Source organism: Microcaecilia unicolor, chromosome 4, assembly GCF_901765095.1.
Source record: "Microcaecilia unicolor chromosome 4, aMicUni1.1, whole genome shotgun sequence".
Classification (NCBI taxonomy): Eukaryota; Metazoa; Chordata; class Amphibia; order Gymnophiona; family Siphonopidae; genus Microcaecilia; species Microcaecilia unicolor.
This window is the reverse complement of record NC_044034.1, coordinates 375,585,042-375,612,760: the sequence shown is the minus strand read 5'-3', so window position 1 is coordinate 375,612,760 and position 27,719 is coordinate 375,585,042. Positions and strand designations below refer to the sequence as shown.

The window sequence follows — 27,719 nt, the reverse complement described above, 5'->3', positions numbered from 1 at the left end:
CCAACTACTGGAGTTGAAATATAAGCTACTGGATCTATGGTTACAACACATTGCAAAAATTTTTTTTTTAACAAACTCATTTCAGTGATCTTACGTGTTTTTTGCCTGTCCATCCTGGAAACACATTTGTCCAACTAAAGCAGCCGACTGGTCTCCCAAGCACTGAAACACACAAAAAAAGGACATGCAAATTTTTTTTTTTTAATGCAATTCCGCTTTCTCCAAACTTCCAGCTCAGCTAGAGCCAGGATTGGAATCTAGTCTTAAGTCTTTAACAGCAAGGAAGGTGAGTACAGAGGATAGAAACTGGGGACTAGGGGTGGGTGAGTTATCCAGTGTAGATAACCAAAGACAGAGTGTGTCCTTTGGGATACAAGATTTTGCATATTCTCCGGATAGATAGATGGGGAGGAGGAATTGCAAATTTTATACGTCTTTTTTTTATAGCAACCTAATTGATTCTACGAGTTCTATTTCTTTTGAGATTTTATCAAATGAGATTTGTGAGGACTCATTTTTGGATTCTCTTAATTGTGTATTATTTTATTGCCCTCCTGGGAAATGGCTGGATTGTAGAGATTCTTTTCAAGAATTTATTGCAAAACTAGTACATACTGATCATGTGGTATTAATTGGGGATATAAATCTGCATATCAATAATGACTTAGATCTCAAAATAAGAGATTTTACTGAATTCTTAGAACACTCAGGATTTGATGGGCCTAGACCATGCATTTTCAACCCAGTCCTCAGGGCACACCCAGCCAGTCGGGTTTGTCAGGATAGTTTTAAGTCTGTAAAACTGAGAAGAAGTAAATTAGATCTGCTTCATATTTTGGCAGGAGATAGATGAATTTTTATCTCTGTCTTCAGAATCATCCTTGGATATACTTTCAAATTGGAATATTATTAGTTGTTAAATAAAAAAAATAATCAGAAAACTGGTTTGATCAGGAACTGCACTTATTAAAAAGGGAATGTAGATGGATAGAAAAAATATTTTTGAAAAAAATTCAACAGTCGAAAATAAACAAAGCTGGAGCTTTAAATGTAAAATATCTGTTAAAAAGAAAGATGATTCCAAATTAGTTGGAGGAGATAAGTTGGCTTAAAAAAACTATTCAATTTATTAGATTCTTTAAATGTTGAAGATTTAATCAAACGAGAGGCCCTTTCACAAAGGTGTATAAGGGCCTATGTGCATGCAGTGTGCGCCAAATCGGCATTATCGCCTGACTACCAAATGCCCTGGGTGTAATTCTGAATTTGGCGCATGTGCCGAAAACACGCAATAGAAAATATTTTCTGTTTTCTACTGCGGGGCGCCTACCCAATGGTAAATGGCAGTTGGCACACACTACATGCTTACTGCCCAGGTAGCGCTTGAGAGAAAACTGTAATTCCGTAGTGGTGTCTTTTAAATATTGGTGCTGGAAAGAAAGTAGTACCGTCTGTTGTGCTCCCAATATATATATATATATATATATATATATATATATATAAACATTTACACCCCACTTTTTTCCACATGAAGCAGACTCAAACTGGCTTACAATGCACAGTTAAATCAGTTACAATTATATTACATTAGTTAGGGGCGAAAGAACAGGGTAAGAAGGGAAAGGGAAGAGAGATAAGATGGACGGCAGAAATCCAGGTGAGCCAAGAGGGATGATGGAGATCCAAGCAAAACAGGGTGGCTTGAACAGGTCCAGACAAGGCGGTCCTCAAACAGGAACTGCAGCAGTACCCAGATAGCACAGACGAAGCACAGAGGAAACAGCAGCAGCATGCGGCCAGGAGAGAGGCAACGGTCACCAGAGGCTGACAAAAGCTGGAGGCAGGCAACACCTGCAACGGAGTAGGATCCAAGATGGTGGTTCAAACGGTCCTCCTCCACAGCTCCAACCGTCAGGGCCCTCCAAACCAGGGACTTCCGCCACTGCTCCATCAAACCAGCAGAAGAGGAAGAGCCGGCAGTGTCAGCAGGGGAACAACTCCAACACAACGTCCAGAAGATCGCCTGGGCCAGGGCAGCAGACTCCCCGTCAGAAAAGATGAACGGGGGGGGGGGGGGGGGGGGGGGGGGGGGGAAGAGGCAGCCGCAGCAAACAGACAGTAAACCACGGCGCCCCGGTCCAAAACAGGCTCAGGCCCGGTGATGAGCAGGCGATCGACGGCCAAACGCCGACGGATTTCCCGAGGGTCCTCAAGAGCAACGCGAGCAGGGACAACGCGATTGGGCTGGCAGCCGGCCCACCGACACACAGGAAACGAGCTATGTTGGCCAGAGCTCCCCCACGATTTTCCGCACAAAAACTGGCGAAAAGGGGTGAAATCAGGACGCCGCAACAAAGAAAACCGGTGCAAACAAAATCTGGCCATCATACAGCCAACAGGTAACTGAACGACGGTTACCTCTGAGATGGCATCAGTCTTTTGCACATCTTTCGTCAGATCTGTCCACTGAAGTATCTGCAAGTAGTGACGACAATTGACCAAAATAATTGTCATGTCCCCTACCTCAACGCAAGCGGCATCCTCAGGCTGCGCAGGGTCCCATCGACACGCACACTTGACTGGCACAGCCCTGAGCCATGTATGTATAGTTCTTCTCTGGCTGCAGGCTCCTTGATTGCTTTGCTTCCACCCACCTGGCTTCCCTTGCTTCCCTCCTATTAGTCTTCCGGTTCCTCCTTTCCCTGCTCTTGTCCTATGGCTGTGCCCCTTCTCCCAGCTGATGTCAGACGCCAGCACTTTATCAGCTGAGCTCTCCCTAGACTCCTTGCTTCGGCTTCTACTTTGGTAGGTGTTACTTGCTCAGTAGTGTGCTTCTCCTCTACTTCGTTGCTGACTTAGCCTGTACCTGGATTACTCTCGTGTCTGCTGCCTGCCTACTGACTCTGCCTGTACCTGGATTACTCTTGTGTCTGAGCCTGCCTCCTGATCTTGCCTGTACCTGGATCACTCTCTTGCCTGCTGCCTATCTGGCTGTCAGGTTCATCACCCCGCTTCCTGCTCTATCTCGTAAACCCTGCAGTGCGCCTGCACCTAGGGGCTCAACCTCTGGGGAATGGCGGTCAGCGCAGGTGAAACCCGGGGTTGTCCGGCCGCCAAGCAGAACCTGGTCCGAGTACCGGGCTCGGCAGCGCTCTACTTGGTACAAGAACTCACAGGTCTGACAATAATGAGTAACAGGCAGTAGGTGGAGCTGCTGTAACTCCTTAAAGGGTTTAAGTTGACCTTCATGAGTCAGCACATGGATTAAATAGTGTATTCCCTTAGAGGCATAGATACAAATACCCCTTCCCTGACCTGGAAGGAAAGCAGGGTCATTACAAATAGATAAACATAGGTTAACAGCAGCAGAAACATGAAATCTACAAAAAATCCACCTCTAAGTTTCCCCGAGAGGCCCTCAACAGAGGAAAGCGCTGAAATACTCCCAAAGGCAATTGACTACCTGTATGTAAAATATGACTCAAATGTATCCCCGGAATCAATGTAATTTCCAGAGAAGTGACTAAGAAGTAACACGTGTATCTGGATTTTCAAAAGGCGTTTGACAAGGTACCTCATGAAAGGCTACAGAGGAAATTGGAGGGTCATGGGATAGGAGGAAATGTCCTATTGTGGATTAAAAACTGGTTGAAGGATAGGAAACAGAGAGTGGGGTTAAATGGGCAGTATTCACAATGGAGAAGGGTAGTTAGTGGGGTTCCTCAGGGGTCTGTGCTAGGACCGCTGCTTTTTAATATATTTATAAATGATATAGAGTAACTAGCGAGGTAATTAAATTTGCTGATAACACAAAGTTATTCAAAGTCGTTAACTCGCGACAGGATTGTGAAAAATTACAAGAGGACCTTACGAGACTGGGCGGCTAAATGGCAGATGACGTTTAATGTCAGCAAGTGCAAGGTGATGCATGTGGGAAAAAAGAACCCGAATTATAGCTACGTCATGCAAGGTTCCACGTTAGGAGTTATGGACCAAGAAAGGGATCTGGGTGTCGTCGTCGATAACACACTGAAACCTTCTGCTCAGTGTGCTGCTGCGGCTAGGAAAGCGAATAGAATGTTGGGTATTATTAGGAAAGGTATGGAAAACAGGTGTGAGGATGTTATAATGCCGTTGTATCGCTCCATGGTGCGACCGCACCTTGAGTATTGTGTTCAATTCTGGTCGCCGCATCTCAAGAAAGATATAGTAGAATTGGAAAAGGTGCAGCGAAAGGCGACTAAAATGATAGCGGGGATGGGACGACTTCCCTATGAAGTAAGACTAAGGAGGCTAGGGCTATTCAGCTTGGAGAAGAGACGGCTGAGGGGAGACATGATAGAGATATAAAATAATGAGTGGAGTGGAACAGGTGGATGTGAAGCATCTGTTCACGCTTTCCAAAAATACTAGGACTAGGGGGCATGCGATGAAACTACAGTGTAGTAAATTTAAAACAAATCGGAGAAACTTTTTCTTCACCCAACGTGTAATTAAACTCTGGAATTCATTGCCGGAAAATGTGGTGAAGGCGGTTAGCTTAGCAGAGTTTAAAAAGGGGTTGGACGGTTTCCTAAAGGACAAGTCCATGAACCGCTACTAAATGGACTTGGAAAAATCCAAAATCCCAGGAATAACATGTATAGAATGTTTGTACGTTTGGGAAGCTTGCCAGGTGCCTTTGGCCTTGATTGGCCGCTGTCGTGGACAAGATGCTGGGCTCGATGGACCCTTGGTCTTTTCCCAGTATGGCATTACTTATGTACTTATGATGGCAGAAAAAGACCTACACAGTCCATCCAGTCTGCCCAACAAGATAAACTCATATGTGCTACTTTTGTGTATACCTTACCTTGATTTGTATCTGCCATTTTCAGGGCACATACCGTAGATGTCTGCCCAGCATTAGCCCCGCCTCCCAACCACCAGCCCTGCCTCCCCCCACCGGCTCTGCCACCCAATCTCAGCTAAGCTTCTGAGGATCCATTCCTTCTGAACAAGATTCCTTTATATTTATCCCACGCATGTTTGAATTCCGTTACCGTTTTCATCTCAACCGCCTCCCGCGGGAGGGCATTCCAAGTATCCACCACTCTCTCTGTGAAAAAAATACTTCCTGACATTTTTCTTGAGTCCTTTCAAATATTTGAACGTCTGTATCATATCAGCCGTTTCTCCTTTCCTCCAGGGTATATATGTTCAGGTCAGTATTCCTACACCAATCATTAACCCTTTAGTGTCCAATGTTCCCATAATAAGCCTTATGGGAACAGATTGATGGGAATCCTTATCTGTTCCCTTCTCCACTACTGCCAACTCCAGACTTCGCGCCTTCTGACTCGCTGCACCCTATGCCTGGAAATTTCCTGAGCCTCTACGTCTTGCCCCATCCTTGGCCACCTTTAAATCTAGACTGAAAGTCCACCTCTTTAACTTTGCGTTTGACTCGTAACCACTTGTAACCACTCACCTCCACCTACCCTCCTCTCCTCCTTCCTGTACACATTAATTGATTTGATTTTCTTACTTTATTTTTTGTCTATTAGATTGTAAGCTCTTTGAGCAGGGACTGTCTTTCTTCTATGTTTGTGCAGCGCTGCGTATGCCTTGTAGCGCTATAGAAATGCTAAATAGTAGTATTAGTAGTAATGGGAACATTGGACACTAAAATTAATGTGGTGTATGCCACTGGCCACCGTCAAATATCTAATATCCCCCCATATTCTTTAGGAGTTTGAACCATGGCCAACGGCAGATGAGCGCACTTACTCTGCCACAAATAATGTTGTATTAATTGCTGAAAGGTCCATTCTTCTTTTCTACGGAGGAATAGTGGGAGCATTTGGAAAAGATACAACCACGTAGGGGCCAAAATCATATTAAATAAATGAATATGCACCCACAAAGAGAGGGGATAGGATCTCTAGAAATTGAGTTTAACTCTGGTTTCCTCCAGCAGTGGGACAATATTAGTTTTATAAAGATCAGCAAGCGCCATTGGTATCCAGACCCCCAAATATTTCACACCCCTATCCGCCCATGAAAGCAGAAATGGTCCCACCCAGTTTCTCCGCATCTCTTCAGAAACAGGAAGGGCCTTGGTCTTGTCATAATTCTGAGAAAACCCTTAGTTATTACCATAAGCCTCAAGTACATAAGAATTGCCACACTGGGACAAACCAAAGGTCCATCAAGCCCAGCATCCTATTTCCAACACTGGCCAATCCAGGTCATAAATACCTGGCAAGATCCCCCAAAAGTTCAATATATTTTATGCTGCTTGTCCCATAAATAAGCAGTGGATTTTCCCCAACTCATTTTAGTAATGGTCTATGGATTTTCAGTCTGCAGCCCCTCATTATCTCTCTACCCTAATTTCCCCTTACGTTCCCGCCCGAGACCTCCGCTCACAGGACAAATCCCTCCTCTCAGCACCCTTCTCCACCACCGCCAACTCCAGGCTTCGCCCATTCTGCCTTGCCTCACCCTATGCTTGGAATACACTTCCTGAGCCCTTACGCCAAGCCCCCTCCCTACCCATCTTCAAATCCTTGCTCAAAGCCCACCTCTTCAATGTTGCCTTCGGCACCTAACCTTTATACCTTTCAGGAAATCTAGACTGCCCCAATTTGACTGCCCCTACTTGACTGACTATTCATTTGTCCTTTAGATTGTAAGCTCTTTGAGCAGGGACTGTCCTTCTATGTTAAATTGTACAGCGCTGCGTAACCCTAGTAGCGCTTTAGAAATGTTAAATAGTTGTAGTAGTAGTCTATGGATTTTCCTTTAGGAACCCATCCAAGCCCTTTTTAAACCCTGCTAAGCTAATTGCCTTTACCACATTTCTCTGGTAACGAATTCCAGACTTTAATTACACGTTGAGTGAAGAAAATGTTTCTCTAATTCGTATTAAATTTACTAATTTGTAGCTTCATCGCATGCCCCCTAGTCCTAGTATTTTTGGAAAGAGTAAACAGACAATTCACATCCATCCATTCCACTCTACTCACTATTTTATAGACCTCTATCATATCTCCCCCTCAGCCGTGTTTTCTCCAAGCTGAAGAGCCCTAACGCTTTAGCCTTTCCTCATAGGGAAGTCGTCCCATTCCCTTTATCATTTTCGTCGCCCTTCTCTGTACCTTTTCTAATTCCAATATATCTTTTTTGAGATGCGGTGACAAGAATTGAACATAAGTACTGCCACACTGGGACAGACCAAGGTCCATTAAGCCTAACATCCGGTTTCCAACAGTGGCCAACCCAGGTCACAAATACCTGGCAAGATCCCAAAAAAGGTCAATACATTTTATGCTGCTTATCCCAGAAATAAGCAGTGGATTTTCCCCAGCTCAATTTAATAATGGTCTATGGACTTTTCCTTTAGGAAGCCATCCAAACCCTTTTCAAACTTCGCTAAGCTAACGCCTTTACCACATTCTCTGGCTACAAATTCCATAGTTTAATTACACGTTGAGTGAAGAAACATTTTCTCAGATTCGTATTAAATTTACTAGTTTGTAGCTTCATTGCATGCCCCCTAGTCCTAGTATTTTTGGAAAGAGTAAACAATTCACGTATACCCGTTCCACTCCACTCGTTATTTTATAGATCTCTATCATATCTCCCCTCAGCCATCTCTTCTCGAAGCTGAAAAGCCCTATACGCTTCAGCCTTTCCTCATAGGGAAGTCGTCCCATCCCCTTTATCATTTTCATCTCCTTTCTCTGTACATTTTCTAATTCCATTATATCTTTTTTAATGAGATAAAGCCAACATGGATTTAGTAAAGGGAAATCTTGCCTCACCAATCTATTACATTTCTTTGAAGGAGTGAACAAACATGTAGATAAAGGTGAGCTCGTTGATATTGTGTATTTGGATTTTCAAAAGGTGTTTGACGAAGTACCTCATGAAAGCATCCAGAAGAAATTGGAGAGTCATGGGATAGGAGGTAATGTTCTATTGTGGATTAAAAATTGGTTAAAAGATAGAAAACAGAGAGTAGGGTTAAATGGTCAGTATTCTCAATGGAGAAGGATAGTTAGTGGGGTTCCCCAGGGGTCTGTGCTGGGATCGCTGCTTTTTAACATATTTATAAATGACCTAGAGGTGGGAGTAACTAGTGAGGTAATTAAATTTGCTGATGACACAAAGTTATTCAAAGTTGTTAAATCACAAGAGGATTCTGAAAAATTACAAGAGGACCTTACGAGACTGGGCATCTAAATGGCAGACGACGTTTAATGTCAGCAAGTGCAAACTGATGCATGTGGGAAAGAGGAAACCAAATTATAGCTACGTAAAATATATATACCTGTAGCAGGTATTCTCCTAGGACAGCAGGCTGATTGTTCTCACGACTGGGTGACGTGCACGGCAGCCCCACGAACGGAAAGCTTGCTAGAGCCTTCGAACGCTCGTGTGCACCGTGCATGCGCGGCCATCTACCCGCCCGTCGCGCAAGAGTCCCGATTAGTTCGATAACAAAGCAAACAAGGACAAAGACAACTCCAAAGGGGAGGCGGGCAGGTATGTGAGAACAATCAGCCCGCTGTCCTCGGAGATTACCTGCTACAGGTATGTATCTTTATTTTCTCCGAGGACAAGCAGGCTGCTTGTTCTCACGACTGGGGTATCCCTAGCTCCCAGGCTCACTCAAAACAACAAAGAAGGTCAATTGGGCCTCAAGCGTCAGCCCAGCTTGGGCATAAGTGAAGGAAATGCAATCTGCTAGCCAATTGGAAATGGTGCGTTTCCCAACAGCAACTCCCCTTCTGTTGGGATCAAAAGAAACAAACATTTGGGCAGACTCTCTGAAGGGGCTTGTCCGCTCCACATAGAAGGCCAATGCTCTTTTGCAGTCCAATGTTCAGCAGAGCAGGTATGAGGACGGGGAAAGAATGTTGGCAAGACAATTGACTGGTTCAGATGGAACTCCGACACCACCTTTGGCAAGAACTTAGGATGCGTGTGGAGGACTACTCTGTTATGATGAAACTTAGTATAGGGAGCGTGGGTTACCAAGGCTTGAAGCTCACTGACCCTACGAGCTGAAGTAACAGCCACCAAGAAAATGACCTTCCAGGTCAAATACTTCAGATGGCAGGAATTCAGTGGCTCAAAAGGAGGTTTCATCAGCTGGGTGAGAACGACATTGAGATCCCATGACACTGGTGGAGGTTTGACAGGGGGCTTTGACAAAAGCAAACCTCTCATGAAGCAATTAAAGGCTGTCCAGAGATAGGCTTACCCTCTACACGATAATGAAAAGCACTAATTGCACTAAGATGAACTCGTACGGCATTGGTCTTAAGTGCAGACTCTGACAAGTGTAGAAGGTATTCAAGCAGGGTCTGTGTAGGACAAGAGCGAGGATTTTGTGTGGAGGAGTGGCCTAGTGGTTAGGGTGGTGGACTTTGGTCCTGGGGAACTGAGGAACTGAGTTCGATTCCCGGCACAGGCAGCTCCTTGTGACTCTGGGCAAGTCACTTAACCCTCCATTGCCCGCCGCATTGAGCCTGCCATGAGTGGGAAAGCGCGGGGTACAAATGTAACAAAAATAAATAAATAAATAAATAATCTAGGGTCTTGCTATCACACCAGATGGCAAACCTCCTCCATTTAAAAGAGTAACACCTCTTCATGGAATCTTTCCTGGAAGCAAGCAAGACTCGGGAGACACCCTCAGAAAGACCCAAGGAGGCGAAGTCTACACCCTCAACATCCAGGCCATGAGAGCCAGAGACTAGAGGTTGGGATGCAGAAGCGCCCCCTCATTCTGAGAGATGAGGGTTGGAAAACACTCCAATCTCCACTGTTCTTTGGAGGACAACTCCAGAAGAAGAGGGAACCAAATCTGACACGGCCAAAAAGGCGCAATCAGAATCATGGTTCCGCAGTCTTGCTTGAGTTTCAGCAAAGTCTTCCCTACTAAAGGTATGGGAGGACATAGTAACATAGTAACATAGTAGATGACGGCAGAAAAAGACCTGCATGGTCCAGCCAGTCTGCCCATGACAAACTCATATGTGTATACCTTACCTTGAATTTGTACCTGTCCTTTTCAGGGCACAGACCATATAAGTCTGCCCAGCAGTATTTCCCGCCTTCCAACCACCAGTCCCGCCTCCCATCACCGGCTCTGTTACAGACCGTATAAGTCTGCCCTCCCCTATCCTCGCCTCCCAACCACCACCCCCTCTTCCCCCCAACTGCTCCGTCACCCAATTTCAGCTAAGCTTCTGAGGATCCATTCCTTCTGCACAGGATTCCTCTATGCATATCCCACGCATGTTTGAACTCCGTTACCGTTTTCATCTCCACCACCTCCCGCGGGAGGGCATTCCAAGCGTCCACCACCCTCTCCGTGAAAAAATACTTCCTGACATCTTTCCTGAGTCTGCCCCCTTCAATCTCATTTCATGTCCTCTCGTTCTACCACCTTCCCATCTCCGGAAAAGATTCGTTTGCGGATTAATACCTTTCAAATATTTGAACGTCTGTATCATATCACCCCTGTTCCTCCTTTCCTCCAGGGTGTACATGTTCAGGTCAGCAAGCCTCTCTTCATACGTCTTGGAACGTAAAATCCCATACCATCCTCGTAGCTTTTCTTTGCACCGCTTCCATTTTTTTAACATCCTTCGCAAGATACGGCCTCCAAAACTGAACACAATACTCCAGGTGGGGCCTCACCAACGTCTTATACAGGGGCATTAAAACCTCCTTTCTTCTGCTGGTCACTCCTCTCTCTATACAGCCTAGCAATCTTCTAGCTACTGCCACCGCCTTGTCGCACTGTTTTGTCGCCTTCAGGTCCTCAGATACTATCACCCCAAGATCCCTCTCCCCGTCCGTGCCTATCAGACTCTCCCCGCCTAACACATACGTCTCCCTTGGATTTCTACTCCCTAAGTGCATCACTTTGCATTTCTTCGCATTGAATTTTAATTGCCAAACGTTAGACCATTCTTCTAGCTTCTTCAGATCTTTTTTCATGTTTTCCACACCCTCCGGGGTGTCCACTCTGTTGGAAATCTTGGTGTCATCCGCAAAAAGGCAAACTTTACCTTGTAACCCTTCGGCAATGTCACTCACAAATATATTGAACAGAATGGGCCCCAGCACCGATCCTTGAGGCACTCCACTACTCACCTTTCCTTCCTCCGAGCGAACTCCATTCACCACCACCCTCTGGCGTCTGTCCGTCAACCAGTTCCTAATCCAGTTCACCACTTCGGGTCCTATTTTCAGGCCGTCTAGTTTATTTAAGAGCCTCCTGTGGGGAACCGTGTCGAAAGCCTTGCTGAAATCTAAGTAGATGACGTCCATAGCACGTCCTTGATTTAATTCTCCCGTCACCCAGTCAAAGAATTCAATGAGATTCGTTTGGCATGATTTCCCTTTGGTGAAACCATGTTGTCTCGGATCTTGCAACTTATTGGCTTCCAGGAAATTCACTATCCTTTCCTTCAGCATGGCTTCCATTACTTTTCCAATAACCGAAGTGAGGCTTACCGGCCTGTAGTTTCCAGCTTCTTCCCTATCCCCACTTTTGTGAAGAGGGACCACCTCCACCGTTCTCCAATCCCTCGGAACCTCTCCCGTCTCCAAGGATTTATTAAACAAGTCTTTAAGAGGACCCGCCAGGACCTCTCTGAGCTCCCTCAGTATTCTGGGGTGGATCCCGTCCGGCCCCATGGCTTTGTCCACCTTTAGCTTTCCAAGTTGTTGATACACACTCTCTTCCGTGAACGGCGCTCTATCCACCTCATTCTCAGGTGTACTTTTGCCAGTCTCTCTCGGTCCTTCCCCAGGGTTTTCTTCAGTGAAAACAGAACAAAAGTATCTAATTTAGCAAATTGGCTTTTTCTTCATCATTTTCTACATAGTGTTTTGTTGTATCTTTTAGTCTCACAATTCCCTTTATAGTCTTTCTCCTTTCACTAATATACCTGAAGAAGTTTTTGTCTCCCCTCCTTACATTTCTAGCCATTTGTTCTTCCGCTTGCGCCTTCGCCAGACGTACGTCTCTCTTGGCTTCTTTCAGTTTCATCCGGTATTCCTCCCCATGTTCCTGCTCTTGAGATTTTCTATATTTCTGGAACGCTAACTCTTTAATCTTTATTTTCTCAGCCACTTGCTTGGAGAACCATATCGGTTTCCTTTTTCTCCTGCTTTTATTTACTCTCCTTACATAAAGGTCTGTGGCCCTGCTTATTACTTCTTTCAGCCTGGACCACTGTCCTTCCACTTCTCGTACGTCCTCCCAGCCCATCAGCTCCTTCCTCAGGTATTCTCCCATTTTGTTAAAGTCAGCTCGCTTGAAATCGAGGACTTTGAGTTTAGAGTGGCCGCCGTCCACATGAGCCGTTACATCAAAACAAACCGTTTGATGGTCACTGTTTCCAAGGTGCGCAGCTACTCGGACATTTGACACACTATCCCCATTCGTGAGCACCAGATCCAACGTGGCTGCCTCCCTCGTGGGTTCGTTCACCATTTGTCTGAGCAGAGCACTTTGGAAAGCAAGTGTCAGCTAACTGCTGTTTTATCAAGGGAATTCTGTAGCTGGGTGGGACCAGGACCAAAGAATTTCCAATTGAATTAACCTTTAAAATTGTCTAAGAATCTAACTTTTTAATCTAAATATTCCCAATAATTACAGCTGTGTAAAATGTTACTTTTGAGTCTCAAATGAATTCAATGCTGTTTTAACAGCCTCTCCTCTCTCTTCCTATCAATCAGAGCTTGGCAGGACAAGATAGAAAGAAAGAAAAGGTTTCACAGGGCTAATTAATTAATTAATTAAGCAATAAGCATTAAATTTAAGAGAAGAATCAGGTATCTCACCTCTAGCCTGAAAGTTGAGAAGTTTGGACTTTATTTTAAAGTCAGAATTTACTTTAGTGTGCAGGACAAGCATAAAGAAGGGCCTGTCCCCCAATGTAGGAGAAAGGCATCTGACGGGGGCTGAAGTCTGGAACAGAACCGAGGGACCTTGTTATTGAGCTGAGTGGCAGAAAGATCCACCGAGGGGGTGCCCCATGCTCAGAAGATCTTGTGGACTACATCCGAGTTGAGCGACCACTAGAGAGGTTGCAGTATCCTGCTCAATCTGTCGGCCAGACTGTTGTTTACACCTGCCAGATAAGTGGCTTGGAGAAACATGCTGTGACGGCGAGCCCAAAGCCACATCTGGACGGCTTCCCGACACAGGGGGCGAGATCCGGTGCCCCCCTGCTTGTTGATGTAGTACATGGCAACCTGATTGTTTGTCCGAATTTGTATAATTTGATTGGACAGCCGATCTCTGAAAGCCTTTAGAGCGTTCCAGACCGCTCTCAACTCCAGGAGATTGATCTGAAGACCCGATTCCTGGAGGGACCAAGCTCCCTGGGTGTGAAGCCCATCTACATGTGCTCCCCACCCCAGGAGGGATGCATCCGTTGTCAGCACTTTGTGTGGTTGAGGAATTTGAAAAGGACGTCCCAAGGTCAAATTGGATCGCATCGTCCACCACCAAAGGGAATTGTGAAAGTCGGTGGACAGCTGGATCACATCCTCTAGATTCCCTGCAGCTTGATACCACTGGGAAGCTAGGGTCAATTGAGCCAATCTCATATGAAGACGAGCCATGGGAGTTACATGAACTGTGGAAGCCATATAGCCTAGAAGCCTCAACATCTGCCGAGCTGTGATCTGCTGAGACGCTCTGGCTATGGAAACAAGGGACAGAAGGTTGTCTGCCCACGCCTTGGGAAGATAAGCATGAGCCGCCTGAGAGTCCAGCAGAGCTCCTATGAATTCTAGTTTTTGAACTGGAAGAAGATGGGACTTTGGATAATTTAGAACAAACTCTAGTAGCTCCAGGAGTTGAATAGTCATCTGCATGGACTGAAGAGCTCCTGTCTCGGAGGTGTTCTTTACCAGCCAATCGTTGAGGTAAGGAAACACATGCACCCCCCAGTCTGCGTAGCGACGCTGCAACCACCGCCAGGCATTTTGTAAACACCCTGGGAGCAGACGCGAGACCAAAGGGCAGCACACAATACTGGAAGTGCTGTTTCCCCAGACGGAATCGAAGATACTTCCTGTGAGCAGGAAGTATCGGGATGTGTGTATAAGCATCCTTTAAGTCCAGAGAGCATAGCCAATCGTTTTTCTGAATCATGGGAAGAAGGGTGCCCAGGGAAACCATCCTGAACTTTTCTCGGACCAGGAATTTGTTCAGAGCCCTTAGGTCTAGGATGGGACGCATCCCCCCTGTTTTCTTTTGCACAAGGAAGTACCTAGAATAGAATCCCAGCCCTTCTTGCCCGGGTGGAACAGGCTCGACCGCATTGGTGCTGAGAAGGGCGGAGAGTTCCTCTGCAAGTACCTGCCTGTGCTGGAAGCTGAAGGATTGAGCTCCCGGTGGGCAATTTGGAGGTCTGGAGACGAAATTGAGGGAGTACCCTAACTGGACTATTTGAAGAAACCACCATAAGTACATAAGTACATAAGTAGTGCCATACTGGGAAAGACCAAAGGTCCATCTAGCCCAGCATCCTGTCACCGACAGTGGCCAATCCAGGTCAAGGGCACCTGGCACGCTCCCTAAACGTAAAAACATTCCAGACAAGTTATACCTAAAAATGCGGAATTTTTCCAAGTCCATTTAATAGCGGTCTATGGACTTGTCCTTTAGGAATCTATCTAACCCCTTTTTAAACTCCGTCAAGCTAACCGCCCGTACCACGTTCTCCGGCAACGAATTCCAGAGTCTAATTACACGTTGGGTGAAGAAACATTTTCTCCGATTCGTTTTAAATTTACCACACTGTAGCTTCAACTCATGCCCTCTAGTCCTAGTATTTTTGGATAGCGTGAACAGTCGCTTCACATCCACCCGATCCATTCCACTCATTATTTTATACACTTCTATCATATCTCCCCTCAGCCGTCTCTTCTCCAAGCTGAAAAGCCCTAGCCTTCTCAGCCTCTCTTCATAGGAAAGTCGTCCCATCCCCACTATCATTTTCGTCGCCCTTCGCTGTACCTTTTCCAATTCTACTATATCTTTTTTGAGATACGGAGACCAGTACTGAACACAATACTCCAGGTGCGGTCGCACCGATCGGTTATGAGAGGCCACCTTTGGTGAAAACATTTTAGCCTCCCCCCGACCGGTAGATCGTCCGGCACAGGTACTTTTAGAGCGGCTATGCTCAGCTGGAGCCAGTCAAAAGCCCGTCCCTTGCTTCTGCTGGGGAGCTGCAGGGGCCTGTCTGGGCACACGCTGTTGATGAGAATGAGCACGTTGGGGCTGAGCCTGAGAAGGCTGTCGGAAAGGTGGATTGTACCTACGTTTATTGTAAGCATAGGGAGCAGTCCTCCTTCCCCAGAAAAACCGTCTACCTATTGAGGTAGATGCTGAAGGCGCCCGGTGGGAGAGCTTGTCGAGGGCGGTTTCCCGCTGGTAGAGCTGCTCTACCACCTGCTCGACTTTCTCGCCAAAAATATTATCCCCCTGGCAAGGAACATCTGCAAGCCGCTGCTGGATTTGATTGTCCAGGTCAGAGGCACGCAGCCATGAGAGTCTGCGCATCACTGTACCTTGAGCAGCGGATCTGGATGCAACATTAAAAGTGTCGTAAGCACCCCTGGACAGGAATTTGCGACACGCCTTCAGCTGCCTGACCACCTCCTGAAAAGGCCTGCATGCTCCACAGGGAGCTTGTCCACCAAGTCCGCCAGTTGCTTTACATTGTTCCGCATGTGGATGCTTGTGTAGAGCTGGTAAGACTGAATTTTGGACACAAGCATAGAGGACTGATAGGCCTTCCTCCTAAAAGAGTCTAGGGTTCTAGTTTCTCGTCCTGGGGACGCTGAGGCAAAATCTCTCGAACTCCTTGCTCTCTTGCGAGCGGAATCCACAACCATAGAATCGTGAGGTAACTGTGTCCTCATCAACTCAGGTTCTCCGTGAATCCAATATTGGGACTCAGCTGTTTTGGGAATGGTGGGATTAGTTAGTGGTTTCATCCAGTTCCTAAGCAATGTCTCCTTAAGGACATTATGCAAAGGGGCAGTGGATGACTCCTTAGGTGGCGGATAGTCAAGGACCTCGAGCATCTCAGTCCTGGGCTTATCCACAGACACCACAGGGAAGGGAATGCCCACAGATATTTCCCAGACAAATGAAGAGAAAGAAAGACTCTCCGGGAGAGAAAGCTTTCTTTCTGGTGAAGGAGTAGGATCAGAGTGAAGACCACAAGACTCCTCAGAAGAGAAATATCTGGGATCCTCCTCTTCCCCCCACGAGGCATCCTCCTCAGTGTCGGACAAGAGTTCTCTGACTGCAGTCCGAAAATGGGCCCGTCTCGATGCTGAGGAACCCCGTCCTCGATGGCGATGCCGAGAAGTCGACTCCCGTGCCAGTGGCGATGAAGCTCCCCTCTAGTGATGTCGACGGGGAGTCGACCTGGGTGGCAACCGAGGCTGATACCGCAAGCGGTACCGGCGTCGGGGACCACACCACAGGCACAGAGCCAGCTTTCGCTTCCATCAACGGTACTGAGGGTGCAAGCACCCCCGGTACCGGAACAGACTGACGCAGCAGCCCTTCCAGAAGACCTGGGAGAATGGCTCGGATACGCTCGTCCAGAGTCTCTGCCAGGAAAGGCTGTGGGGCCGGAGCAGGAGTCGGAGGCAGAATCTGCAAAAGGTGAGCAGGCGGTACCGGGCTGTCCGAGGACCGACACCTCTTGAATGGAGGGGGAGCGGTCCTCCTGGCGTCGATGCTTCATGGGTGCCAAATCCTTCGACACCCCGGAGGTCCCGGTACCATGTCTAGAAGGAGACCGATGGCGATGCTTCTTAGCCTTTGCTCGAGGCACGTCATCGGGGTCGGGTCCGAAAGTGGTCGGTCCCGTTGGGCCTGCACAGCAGGAGTCTTCGAGTCAGGTGGAGACCCACTCGATGGCTCACTGCTCCCAGCGTGTGGTGGTCTCCGGACAGCCACTACCTGTGCTCCCGATGTCGATGCCATCTCCGGTGCCGATGTCGACGTCCCGGGCAAAGCTCCAAACAGACTGTCCCCCTGAGCTTGTCTCGACGCCTGTGTCCGCTTTTTCAGGCTAAGACACAACTTACATGCATCTGGGCGATGGTCGGGCCCAAGGCACTGAAGATACCACGCATAGGGGTCGCTACCTGAGATCGCCCAGTTGCACCGAGAACACTTCTTGAAGCCGCTGGGAGTCCTCGATGACATGGACGGAAAAATAGCGGCGGCGAAGTCAAAATTCTCGATTGTGCCAAAAAAGAGGGCACAAAAATGAGAAACCGCGACGAACGTGAAAGAAAACTTAACAGGGAAAAAGACTAAGAACTAGAGGATTTTTTTTGTTTTGAAAAAGGAAAAAGAACAGGTCAACCGACCGTAGATTATCAAAAAATAGTGAAAAAACACGAAAACCGAAGGCTCTTTACGTGGGCGAAAACGGAGCTAGCCCGCAAGCAGTCTATCCTTCACCGCGGAAAGAGAAAAACTAATCGGGACTCATGTGACGGGCGGGAAGATAGCCGCGATTGCGCGGTGCGCGCGTTCGAAGGCTCTATCAAGCTTTGTTGCTAGGAAGATTTCCATTTGTGGGGCTGCCGTGGACGTCACCGGGTCATGAGAACAAGCAGCCTGCTTGTCCTTGGAGAATGCAAGGTTCCACGTTAGGAGTCACCAACCAGGAAAAGGATCTAGGCGTCATTATTGATGATACGTTGTAACACTCTGCTCAGTGTGTAGCAGCGACTAAGAAAGCAAATAGAATGTTAGGTATTATTAGGAAAGGAATGGAAAATAAAAATGAGGACGCTATAATGTCTTTGTATCGCTCCAAAGGGCAACCGCACCTCAAATACTGTGTTCAATTCTGGTCACCGCATCTTAAAACAGATAAAGTGGAATTAGAAAAGGTACAGAGAAGGGAGACGAAAATGGTTAAAGGGATGGAACGACTTCCCTATGAGAAAAAGTTAAAGCAGCTAGGGCTCTTAAAGCTTGGAGAAAAGATGGCTGAAGGGAGATATGATAGAAGTCTATAAAATAATGAGTGGAGTGGTACGGGTTGACATGAATCGCTTGTTTACGCTTTCCAAAAATACTAGGACAAGGGGGCACGCAATGAAGCTACAAAGTAGTAAATATAAAACAAATCAGAGAAAATGTTTCTTCAGTCAACGTGTAATTAAACTCTGGAATTCATTGCCAGAGAATGTAGTAAAAGGAGTTAGCTTAGTGGGGTTTAAAAATATGTTTGGATGGCTTCCTAAAGGACAAGTCCATAGACCATTATTAAAATGCTTATTTCTAGGAGAAGCAGCATAAAATGTATTGAACTTTTTTAGGATCTTGCCAGGTACCTGTGACCTGGATTGGCCACTGTTAGAAACAGGATGCTGGACTTTATGGACCTTCAGTCTGTCCCAATATGGCATTACTTATGCACTTATGATTATGCCCAGACATTTTAAGCACAGATCAAGTGGGTTAGTCACAGACATGGTCCTATTACAGTCTGTTCACTACTTGACTCCACTGACAGGCTTCTGTGATATCGCAGGAAAAATAGGCATATCAAAAATCAAATTTCTCAATGGTGGAGAATGGAAAATAAAAATAATCCTCTCCTTATTTTAAAATGGCCTAAGCCGGAGTCACGTGATGTCGTGCTAGGAGAGCGGACACAAGTGAGAGAGCTCCCGGGCCCAGATCGCATTAATCCACCCTCCACGAGCAATATTCTGAGAGCCGAACCAATTTCACAAAGGAAAAGGATTGGGGAAACAACGAGGCAGTGAAAAACAGCTTGCTTTGATGTGAAGCCATATCCACGAAGTTGCAACGTCGAGAAAAATATAAAGCGCCACACAACGATCCTAAAATGGCGGCAGGAAAAGACCCTGGGAGTTCCTCTGTAAGCTCCGCATGGGTGAACAAGCTGGATACAGTGGACGGGAAATTAGAATCTTTAAAAGGAGAATTTCCTATACATTGTCAGCGCGTCTCGGATATTCAAGACCAGGTGCTGCAGCTTTCGACTTTGACCAACACTTTACAGGGCAGGATGAAAGTATTGGAAGACAAGGTAAATGATATAGAGAATCGTTCTCGGAGGGGGAATCTGCGCTTGATTGGCCTCTCTGAAAGCATTGCTGAAGGGGAATTGAGACTGTTCCTGGAATCGTGGCTGGTGTCTACCCTGGGGTTGCGGTCGGAGCTGGGCCCGCTCCGTATAGAGCGGGCACATCGGTTAGGCCCTAAGAGACAGAAGGAGCCTTGCCCACAGGTGGTAATATGTAAGATCTTAAATTTTGCTCACAAGACTGAAATCCTGCGGGCTATAAAATCTAAGGGCCCTCTTTCCTATGATAATAAAAAGGTGCTTTGCTTCCAAGACTTTTCAACTCGGGTAGCGGGCTTAAGACGGGCTTATGGACCAGTTTGTGCTGAACTACACCGCAGACATACAATTTGCTTTGATATACCCAGCTCGACTCAAGATCTTTATGGAGGGACGGCCCCAATTCTATAACTCGCCTGAAGCAGCTCAGGCCTTTGTGAAAGACTTGCCCACCTCTATGGATACGGCCTGATGGGAAATAATTGCCATTTGCAAGCGGAATGCTGTATATGTACATTTCTAGGACTGGACTTCGGTGATCTAGCCTTGTTGCTTTAGGCCTTTTGCAATTAGAGGGGATCAACAAGTTTATCCTTTGGCCGCGAAATGCTTATTTGGAGATAAATTACAGACGAAGAGATGGACGGATTGGAGACAAGGAATCTGGAATGGCTGCACAAAGAGCGCTGCATATGTTGTTGTTCTAATATGCTGCTTTTTTGTTCTGTGGGCATGTCTGCAAAGTAGCTAGCCCTGTTAAAGCCCTGAACATTTACTAGGTTTTTTTCTCTCTCTCTCTCTGCAGCTGATGCTTTGATTTTGCTCTATATGCCTAACAATCTTACCGGAATCATTGAGTGGTTGGACCAAATTCATGCCTAGATTTGTTGATACGGCTGCAATATGTTTTGTTCTTGCATTATGATCTAGAGTGCTATACAGTTATTTGAACCACAACTTCAGAGTATTGCCTGTGGTGGTTGCAGGAGGCAGCAGGAGTGGGCCCTTTTTTTTTTTAATGTAGTTTATGCTCTGACTTTGCTCTGTATATTAAAAAGCTAATTGTACCCCGGTGTTGATGGGAAGAAATGCTGTTCGAATTGCGGATTCAGCTGTTGCACGAGATGATGAAAGTGCTTTTTTTGGGGGGGGGAGGGGGGTCAATGGAACTTTGCAGAAAATGTAATGTCTCAATATAAATGCTGGTTCAATTGTTGAAATATTATGGAGGGTGGGTTTGGGTATTCTGGGGGGTGAGGGGTTTCTCACGCGGGGCCTTGTCCAAGAGTTGATTGGACATTTTTGATTTATGGGGTTTGAAGGGGTGGTAAAAGTGTTTTGTGTGTGTGTTGGGGGGTCTGTAAGGGGAAGGGAGTGCTAGGCTGGGGGTGGTTATGTATGCAGTTTTATTTTGGGTTTTTGTTTTTGGGAGCGTGTCTTGGGAAGTCTCGTGTGTGGATGAAGAGTGTGTTGTAGAGTCCAAAGATTCTTTTTGGTCCTGTGTTGGTTGGGGGGTTGCTGGCTGGGACAACCGTCCAAGGGTAATGTTAATGGTTGAATTTCTGCAGATGTTTTTGTTGATTTTCTATTAAGTGATGCCGGTTAAACTGGTGTCATGGAATGTGAACAGAGTCTCCTCGCCCATTAAGAGGCAGAAGATCATGCAGGCCTTGAATCGTCAGAAAGCTGATATTATGTTTTTACAAGACACCCACTTGCCATCGATAGAACATTCTAAATTTAAGCGTTGGTGGGTAGGACATGTGGAAGAGGACCCAGCGGTGGGCTGTAAGGCTGGTCTTCTGGTTCTTTTCTGGAAGGGCTTGGACCTGGTGACACATCAAACATGGAGAGACCCCCAAGGACGATTTGTTAGTGAAGGCTTCGGTAAACAAGAAACACCTAATGCTTTGTAATGTATATGGACCAAATGTCTATGATCATAATTGGGTGAAGTCCATAATATGTAAGGTTGCGGGAGTCGTAGATATACCCATCATTATGGGGGGGGGATTTCAATATGGTTCACGACCCTGATTTTGGGCAGATCTAGGGGATTTGGGGGAGAGGAGGGCTCGGCAACAAAGGGAATCCCACTGTTAAGTTCTAGTCTGAATTTATTGGATGTTTGGAGAACCTTAAACCAGATGGACAGAGATTATACGCACTTATCGAGGGCGCACAGCTCACAGTCCCAGACTGATTATTGGCTATTGTCATCGGAGTTGTTTTCTTCTGTAGTTTCGGCTGGAATTGAAGCGTATAGTGTCTTCGACCACGCTTGTGTTTGGTATTCGGTGGATCTGAAAAGTCCCGATGATGTTCCGTATACTTGCCATTTTCCTCCTAAATTATACTGGGATACGACCTTTCGAGAATTTCTGATGCAAAAATGGATGGATTATCAGCTCTATAATGAGGGCTACAAAGGTCAACCAATTATTTATTGGGAAGCGGCTAAGGCGGTGCTGCGAGGAGAGATAATGGCCTATTCTTCTTTCAAGCGTAAGGCGAGAGATAGAGAAATACTGCGCCTAGAAAAACAATTGGTGCAGGTGCGGCGTCAGTATGCAGAAACATCGACTGAGGGGTTAAAAAATTTGCTCATTGCGTTTCAATCCTCTCTCCAGGAGCTCCTTCATGAAAGGGCAGTGAAATCAGATCAGTATTATAAGTACCAATTATAACTTCATGGGAATAAAGCTGGGAAACTTATATTGCATCTGATTAATCAGTCTGGGGGTTCACGACCCATAGTTCAGATACATAGGGGAGATGGTACTAAAGTACGAACAGACCGAGAAATCGCTGAAGTGTTTGAGGTACTATCAGAAATTATATGCCCAACCGGAAGATACAGTGTTAGATGGGGAGATATATTTGAATAGCTTGGAACTACCTCGATGGGGAGCACAGGCGTTAGCTCGGCTTAATGATCCAATTGGGGAGGATGAAGCTGCCTTGGTGATCCAGCAGAGTGTACAAAAAAAGTGTTTGGAGAAGATGACTTCACAGTATAACTACAGATGGTTCTAGCCCAAGTCCCTGAGGAAAGATTTTCTGAAACCCGCGGTGTCGGGCGCTTCCAGGGGAAGCCAGCTGATGGGTCGAAAATTGTGACCTGAGAAGCAGTGAAGCTCTTTTGTCAATTTCACTTTCAAAAGATAAGTTCGTGTTTTGATTTAATTAGTGTATTAGTAGCACTTATCACATAGGCAATAGCACGTTTTTCAAAATAACACAAGAGTTGCCCAATGAAAGAAGTGCTATACCGCTTGGCATAACAATATATTGCCTGTAAAAGTGGATATTTGTCTGAGGGCACTCTTTAATATTACAGAACTACCACTGAATATAAGAAGATATTTGAAGTATCTGGCTACACAATATCCACATAGGTAGATGTGCATATATGAAGAAACACTTATAAATTATAGTATGGGAACAGTGCTTTTGTGATTTATGCTTATGTTTCAGCAATTTTGTCCTGGTTCTAGTTTTTGAATTAGTGAAGACGCCAGCACCTGATGGGTTCCAAGCTGAATTCTATAAACTATTATCTCCTTCGATTGCCCCAACCTTACAGTCTTTTTTTTTTTCTCTGTTTGTGTCTTCAGGGAACTCCCACAATCACTGCAGTTGGCTCAAATTATTCTGTTGCCGAAACCAGGTCGGGACCCTGTGCAACCTTCCTCTTACAGATCGAAATCTTTGTTGAACACGGAAACAAAAGTTTTAGCAAAAATACTGGCAAATAGGTTAGCACAGGTACTGCCGGAAGTGATTGCAGGGCCGCAAGTGGGATTTGTCCATGGCAGGACCATAACTCAAAATATGCAAAAGCTTCTCCTCTCAATGGAACATGTAGAACGGACGGGCCAGCCTTCTCTGCTAGTTAGTTTCGATGCAGAGAAGGCATTTGATCGTGTGATCTGGGAATTTCTTTTTGTGGTACTGCAACGTTATGGGATATCAGGGTTTTTTTTGGAAGTGATTCAAGTTCTCTAAGTCACTTAAGGCATGGCTCCAGGTTAATGCAGTGTTTTCCTCTGAATTTAAGATTTGTCGGAGTACGCATCAAGGCTGCCCATCGTCTCCACTGCTCTTTGCTTTATCGTTAGATCCACTGATTAGAGAAATCGGTAATAATCCGGGTATTAAAGGGGTTAGTATAGGCTCTCAGGAGTTTAAGCTCTCTGCATTTGCAGATGATTTGCTGGTACATATTGTTGATCCGCAGATGTCCCTGGAGGCGCTGATGGAGAGCTTCAGTGAATATGGTGATTTTGCAGGTTTTAAATTGAATTTGGACAAATTGGCGATGCCCACTAAGTTGGAAACTAAGGATGAATGGGTGGGAGCCTTTCCCTTGCAGTGGAAGGTTGCTTCTTTCCAACATCTGGGTATTCACTTACCAAAAACTACAGCGTCGCTATACAAGATTAATATTTCCGTGTTATTGAACTATACATGCGCGATGCTGACTAAATGGGCTCATTTTCCTTTGATGATTCATGGTAGGATTCAACTTTTTAACATGGTATTGTTTCCCAAGTGGCTATATGTTCTCCAGCTCTTGCCGCTTAAGTTACTGAAACGATAGTTTTCCTCAGAAATATTTCCTCAATTATTACTATAAAAGGAGTGAAAACTGGGATTACTTTAATCAGTAGGATTTGAATTAGAGACTTAAGTACATGTATTGTTAAATAACTTCTGGTTTTTAAAAGAGAGAGAATGTAATCAGTTCTATTATTTCTAACTAATATTGGACAATAAGTATGTTTTCAATGAAATGATTTGACTATACACCGTATTGGCCTTGAAGAAGCCAACCAGATGATCAATGTGGAATAATGAATTAGACTAGTAATATCTGGGGATAATTTATTTTATTTATTTATTGTACATTTCTACCACACATACAGGCACAATGTGGCTTACATAGGATTAAATAAAATAACAATACAGTAAGAGATATGGGAAGAGACAATTAGGCAAGGAAGGGGAAGGGGGCATATCAATGGGACTATTAATCGGTAAGAATATAGGGGGAGTAGGCCAATCCAAATAGGTGTGTCTTCAGCAGCTTCTTGAACAGATGGTGATCCATTTGCAGTTTTAAGTATTTTGGCAAAACATTTCAATTCTTGGCACTGGAGTAGTGGAAAGACGAAGTGAAGATCGACTTGTATTTGACGCCTTTACAATTTGGGAAGTGCAGGTTGAGATACAAACGCGAGGTGGCTACCACGTTTCTGGGTGGAAGGTCAACAAGGCGAAGCATGTACTCTGGAGCTTGCCTGTAAATGATTTTATAAGTTAGTGAGCAAATTTTGAAGGAGATATGTTCCCTCATGGGCAGCCAGTGGAGAAGGAAGCGCAGAGGTTGCGCATGTTCAAAACATGATTTTCCCAGGATTAATCTCGCCACAGTGTTTTGTGCAGTCTGGAACTTTTTCAAAAGATATTCATGGCAACCTGCGTAGATCCCGCTGCAGTAATCTAGGTGAGATAGCACTAACCAATAAACAAGGATACGAAACAGTTCTCTAGTTAGGCAGTATCTAATCTGCCGAAGCCTCCACGTTGCATTGAACATTCTTTTAGTGACAACTCGTACTTGATCGTCCAGATGCAAATGCTTGTCCAAATTCACCCCAAGGAGCTTTAGACTACTAGAAATAGGGAGGACGTAGTCTTTTACAATGAAGGTATCTGTTGGGAGTGTGTAGAAGGGGGAGTGGAGAATAAGGCACTGGGTTTTGTCCTTATTTAACTGGAACCGAAACACCTTTGCCCAATGTTCCATTGTGGAAAAGCTTGCAGCAATCAGATCTGAGATTTCAGCTACTGTGTTACAAAATGGAATGTAGATGGTGACATCGTCAGCATAAATGTACGGATTTAGACCAAGGTTGCATAGGGCTGTAGCAAGTGGGATCAGCATGATATTGAACAATGTAGGAGATAGGGGTGAGCCTTGAGGCACCCCACAGGAGGCACTCCAGGGAGCGGAAATGGTAGATTTCACTTTGACCTGGTAAGATCTAGACGACAGGAAGCCCTTAATCCAGTGCAAAACAAACCCGCCCACACCAAATGTATCAAGTAAGTGTAAAAAGAGTTCGTGATCCACCATATCAAAAGCACTGGACAGGTCAAACTGCAGTAAAAGAATCAGGTTAATACCATGGGTTTTTTTTCTGTTTACTGTTTAATTGATCTCCTTGTCTTGTTTCACTCTCCCTATTTAGTGGTCTAAGGAAGAGAATAGAATTACCTGACTGAAATAATTCCTATATATTACTTTCTCTGTATTTCCGGCAAGTTGTTTTATCGCTTGTAAAAATTTAAATGGTTATAAATAAAAAAATTTTTAAAAAAAGTTACTGAAATGAGAATTGGGGGTCTTACAGAGAATGCTGTCTCACTTTTGCTGGGCGGGGAAAAAACCAAAATTTGTGTTTTAAATATTTAATTGGACCTTGGAGACATCGTGGAATGGGCCTCCCAAATTTACGTTTATATAATTATACATGTTTGCTCCGACACTTGGGAGATTGGATTTTGGAAGAGCAGAATTACACACCACATACTTATGAGGCAGCCTATTATTCTCCATGGCATGTTAATTCCCTTCTGCACAGTGCGACGAGCCTCCTACCAGAGGTTCGCTGCAGTGTAATACTTAGATCGTTGCGGCAGGTGTGGCGCTACTTGGTTCCAATCTTGGGTGGTCGTCCTGAAACTTTGGATCAGTTACCGATTATAGGTAATTTGCAATTCTCCCCAGGACAAGATAATGGGAGCTTCAAGCGTTGGGTGAGGAAGAGTTATTCTTTGTTGCAGCATTTGCTGGATGACCAAAGTAATATGCTTTCCTGGAACACTTTGTGTGGGCGAGGGGTGGCAGAGAGTAAGGACTTTCTGGCCTATGGCCAACTACGACATTATGTTCACTCCTTGGATGGGCTTGCCTTATCCTCTTCTCTAGGTGGCAGTCTTCAGGCGTTTTTTGATAAGTTCAGAGAGGGGAGAATGTCTGTATCAGCTCCTCAGTGATCCATGATGCCATATATGAACAGCATCTTGACATCCTAGGAATAAATCAAACCTGGCTAGATGAAAGTGGGGGTTTACCAATGGCTGAACTATGCCCAACAGTTTTCAACATCCAACATCAACCAAGACCAGGAAGACAGGGTGGAGGGTAGCAGTATTGATTTGGGACACAATCAAACTGTGCAGAATATCCATCCCCCAGCTACATGGATCAGAATCTCTTTTAATCCAACTTGAAGAGGAGAAGTCAATCTGGCTGTTCATGATTTATACAGAGCACCTCGTAACACCACATTATCTGTGCAAGAACTCCTACACCTGATTACTCAAGTGACCCTGAATTACCCTAGGCTGGTGATCATGGGAGACTTCAATCTACACATCAAAACCCCAGATACCACCATAGCTGCCTTTCTGGACACGATGACAGCACTAGGATTTACACAGGTGATCAATTCTCCAACCCATGAAAAGGGTCACATACTAGACCTGGTATTCTACAAAGGGGTGGATATCCCAGAGTTCTGGGATAACAGTATTGAAATAACACCCCTATCATGGTCAGATCATTTTCTAATTAAATTCTCCCTAAGTGACCACCTGAAACAAATGGCACCTCCCAGAGTATGGAAGGAGATCATAGGAAAAAAAAGCTGACCGCTGAGAATTTCCTAGAGACCTTGGACTATCCGCATGTAGATGAAAAGACAACAGTGGCAGAACAAATTGACATCTGGAATACACACCTAGCCAAGACCTTAGAGAAAACAGCACCACTAAAAAAGGTCTTTTGCCCCACTCACAAACGCTCACCTTAGTTTACTCCAGAACTTTGGATCCTTAAATGCGAAGGCTGAAAACTGGAAAGGAGATGGCGCAAATCTCACCTGGATGAAGACTGGCTAAACTGCAGGAAGCACATGGCAAAGTACCGCCAAGCCTTAATAGCAACCAAAAAACAGTATTTCTCTCAATGCATTGCACAGGCTGCCAATTCAACCAAGCAGTTGTTCACTATAGTAAACAGCCAACTGCAACTCCCACAACAAAACCAGCCTGCCCAGTCTAAACTGAACTGATTTTGCTGCATACTTTGCCAACAAAATTAAAAGTCTCCACCAGGATTTACAGACAATCCCACCCAGTGCCCAACCAGTCAACCAGGGGTGCACAAACTCGCCCCCTCCTAACAGAGACAGATGGAACACTTTTAACCTGACAGAGGAGAGCCTTGACAAAATCCTAAGAGACCTTCAACCAACTACCTGCTCCCTCGATCCCTGCCCAAAGATAGTGCAGCAGGCGAGTATGGGCCTTATAGAAGGCGCCACAAAAATTGTGAACACCTCTCTTTCTAATGGGCAATGGGCAACTATTAAAATGGGCAGCATTAAAAAGGGCAGTGGTTCGCCCTCTGCTGAAGAAAAACAACCTTGACCAGGACAAACTTGAAAGTTACAGGCCAGTATCCAACATCCCGTTTCTAGG

The 27,719-nt window shown here is 45.4% G+C and overlaps 1 protein-coding gene across 1 annotated transcript in view; it reads right to left on the bottom strand.

Annotated features, from left to right (window-relative positions):
* The window catches only part of GK (glycerol kinase), a 311,446-nt gene that overhangs the window by 146,754 nt on the left and 136,973 nt on the right, over nt 1–27,719 (bottom strand). The window contains exon 11 of the mRNA XM_030202379.1: nt 95–162. Coding sequence (XP_030058239.1) covers nt 95–162 — 68 coding nt within the window. The remainder of the gene's footprint in view (nt 1–94; nt 163–27,719) is intronic.